This window comes from Aristolochia californica, unplaced genomic scaffold (assembly GCF_029961685.1).
Source record: "Aristolochia californica isolate CCGP_79_NKW_82.1479 unplaced genomic scaffold, dmAriCali1.0.hap1 SCAF_6, whole genome shotgun sequence".
Taxonomy (NCBI): domain Eukaryota; kingdom Viridiplantae; phylum Streptophyta; class Magnoliopsida; order Piperales; family Aristolochiaceae; genus Aristolochia; species Aristolochia californica.
The window spans coordinates 34,209,108-34,212,561 of NW_027182257.1; the positions used below are offsets into that span (position 1 = coordinate 34,209,108).

At 42.4% G+C, this 3,454-nt stretch overlaps 1 protein-coding gene across 1 annotated transcript; it reads right to left on the reverse strand.

Annotated features, from left to right (window-relative positions):
- Nucleotides 1-911: 911 nt before the first annotated feature.
- LOC137935345 (3-ketoacyl-CoA thiolase 1, peroxisomal-like) lies at nt 912-1,657 on the reverse strand. Its single transcript, XM_068780010.1, has 2 exons — nt 1,146-1,657; nt 912-1,062 (listed from the first exon to the last, which is right to left on the reverse strand). Exons 1-2 carry the CDS (start codon nt 1,655-1,657, stop codon nt 912-914), a joined length of 663 nt encoding a protein of 220 aa, XP_068636111.1.
- Nucleotides 1,658-3,454: the final 1,797 nt, after the last annotated feature.

The window sequence follows — 3,454 nt, forward strand, 5'->3', positions numbered from 1 at the left end:
TGAGAACTCCAACCTTGTTTAACCTAATTAAATACTTGCATTTTCTCTATTTCTCTACCCTCTAAATAGGGTTTTACGTCATAAGTATTTTAGGGCTAAAACTAACAATTCTGCCCCTGCGTCCTTGTTCATTACATAATTAATAAAAAAAAATATCCTTAAAGCAATATAAAATATGAAATTTAAAAGTAATAAACTCAGTGAGTCATTGTCGCCTCCTTTGGGTGACTTGGTGTGCTATTGAGCCCTAAACAAACACGGTGATGGTTGAGTTTTACTACACTTCTGAGCACACAACATATAGACCCACTACCTGCGAAATATAGGAGTGCCACTACCTGAGAATGATAGGAGTGTGCTCTACATCCAGCAAGGGTTATGATTGAAGTATGGAGTGTTGTCATATAGCTTAGAGTGATTTTATTCTCACTTATCTTATGCTAGCTAGGCCTCATGGAAGAGAGCACCAACAGGGGGAGTGTTGAAAGATATGGAGGATTGCCATTTTATACGAGAAGATCCTATACATCATTTGCAGCAAGCTAGGAATTCATGTTGTTCTCTCATCCCCAGTGTTACGGTCCCAGTTTTAACACGACGATTCATAGGGAGGAAGAAGAGAAAGACGGAAATCAAGCCGAAGGGAAGCTTCAAAACCCTAGGTTCTTTGAGGAGAACGCTCACCCCTGAGCTCGTTGAGGAGAACTCAAAACCCTTATTTACTCTAAATCAATACTTGCCTTTTTTTCTCATTACTCTTACCCTTTAAATAGGGTTCACCCTTACAAGGTTTAAAATAAAATATTACAAAAAAATGCCAAGTAGCATCCGCAGTATTTGGGTCAGCCCTCTGGACGAAAAAATTGGAGCGTTCCACACGTGAAGCAATTTTTTTAGCACTACTGCCAGCATCACTTGTTGTAGCACACCCCAATACAGTTAAGCACCATGACATCGAATGTAGGAACTACTTCCTCATACATCGCCTTCACCACAGCAGAAATTGCAACAGGTAGACCTATGCCCATTATAGAAGGGTCCACACCAACAACAATATATTTACTGAATACACCAAGAATTGGTAATGCTTTTTTCACTACAATTGATCTTCTCATAAAAAGGATTTCACCAACACCGTCACTTACTTGGCTTGAGTTACCAGCATGGTCATGCCATCCTTCTTGAAAACGGTCTTCAACTTAGCCCGATCGGAAAGAAATGCATTATGTCGGCAGCCATCATCCACAGGAAGCACAACATTTTTCTCCTCCTGATTTGTAGTGTCAATGATCTTTGTAGCCACTGATGCAATTGCTGCAGTAGCTTGCTTATGGTAGAGAATAGCAGTGTGGTCTTGCTCCTGCCTGGTGACATCAATTCGATGAGGAACATATTCAGAAGTGATACCCAGAGGAAGAAAATTTGGAGCTTGCAGGAAATTCTTTATCTTAAGGTGGATTGAGCCTTCCCACGCCATAGGATTTGCGGTAATCGAATCTAATCCAGCTCCAACTACCATGTCATCGAAGCCAGCTTGTATAGCTGCTGCAAAAGCGGTAACAACCTGAAGGCTAGAAGAAACCAGCATAGAATGCTTGCATCCTGCAAACCCACATGCCAACATGGGCTGGAAAACCAGCAGCGTAGTCTGTTTCATGGTGCCCTACCACTGTTTTCAGCACTGGTTTCTGCACTGTCACAATAGCTCTGTTTTCTTGGCTGTCTGGCAGCACTGTTTTCTGCACTGGCACAACAGACATGATTTGGTGGAAGAACCCATTAGCCTCTTCAGTTGGCATATGCTGGGGCTGACTTGCTTGACTAGGAACAGCCACCTAGCAGGCATCATTTTCAGTATTTGGAAGCAGTGCTTGTTCAGCAACTGGAGCACCCAAGCTTGTAGTATCACTTGTTGAATTGTCAGTGGAGGGGAATGAAGGCATTACAGCAGCTTCTTCCAAGTTCATCACAGGATGTGTCTCTGTAATGGTCCAACTCCTCTGTGCCACTTTCTCTGTTCTAGGTATAACTCCCTTGTTCTGGCTGTCAAGCGCAGAACCCATTGTGTCACAGAATGTAGGACTGAAATGGGTTGTCTCTTCCAGCTCCGTTCAGTCCCTACATCCTTGTAGGAGTTTGCGGTTCATGTTAGTACATATTTGGTTGGCCTCTCCTGCCCAACCCAACTTCTTCATCTCCCTATACAGTGGCAGCCAACGGCCTGGTTGTATTCCATGTAACTTTCCAGCAAGTATAACAGTCCCCTTGTTAACATAACCTCTGATTATATAATTCCAGTACTTCACCTCTATTGTAGGCATTTCATTTAGTATAGGATTAGGCCACTGCAAGAGATTGGTGGTTATCTGAACTGTGGCAGATTGACCTTCAATTCTGCTGGAACAGAGTGACCTTGAATACTGCTGGAACAATATTCAGTGCTGAAAAGAAATTGACTGTAGTCATCCCACAGTGGGCATATACATCCATCAACATTGCTCCATTATCCTGGTTGGCAGCATCTAATGTTCCACTGGCTGCACTCAGATTTGCCACCAATGAAATAAAGTCAGACTGTCCAAAATAAAGAAGGACACCTGCTGCATCCAAATCCTGACTCTCAGTTTGCATTTTCTGATGTTTTGCACCTTTCTTCACTGCAATAGCAACATGAATTTTAAATTTCAGCATCATCTCAGTCTCAAGAGCTCCACCAAAGGCACATGTAGTAAGAACAATAATTACATTTGTTGTTGTCCCTTTTTGGCCAGAATTAGCTACCTCCTACAGAAGAGTATCAACAATAGATAATTGTACTATCAGAACTGTCAGCACTATTTTTAGCAGTGCCACTGTTGTCAGCACTAGTTTCTACTGTGCCACAGCAACAATACAAAAACATTTGTTGAAGAAACCATGAGCGTAAGCACAAGCTGTCCATCTTGATAAGTGCCAACGTTCCTCATCACCGTCCTACAGATGGTTGTGAACACGTTTGGTCAGTCTGTGCTCTACCACTGAGCTATGAACCCATGAATGAATTAGAACTGCAATTGCAGCAAGTTGCTCTCTAGGAGCTGCTCTCAGCATATTTTTGTTTTCTAGGTCTTTTGCACCATTGGAAATTGATTGCCATGGATTAGACACAAAATTAATATGTCCACGCAAAACTGCAGCCTTTATACTTTTGTCGAGACTCTGCCCAGAATTTAATTTTTTTCCCTTCAACTGTCATAAAAATCACCCCCCACGGCCTTTTCTCTACCATTCCCAGAAACATCAAACTCCTTAGCATAGTATTCCAGTACTCCACCTTTCTTACAGACATTTCATCAAGCAGCTACACGATCTCTTCCATTTTCCTTATCTCCTCTGGATTAGCTCCAGCCAATCTATCTACTAGAGCACCTGCCCTCAGCCCTTTCTGCACTGCAATAGCAGCAGCAAGTAGACA

Coding starts and splice junctions, on each gene's coding strand:
- LOC137935345 (XM_068780010.1), bottom strand. CDS start 1,657: ATGAAACAGACTACGCTGCTGGTTTTCCAGCCCATGTTGGCATGTGGG. Junction 1,063..1,145: donor ATGCTGGTAACTCAAGCCAA/GTAAGTGACGGT, acceptor TGGTGTATTCAG/TAAATATATTGTTGTTGGTG.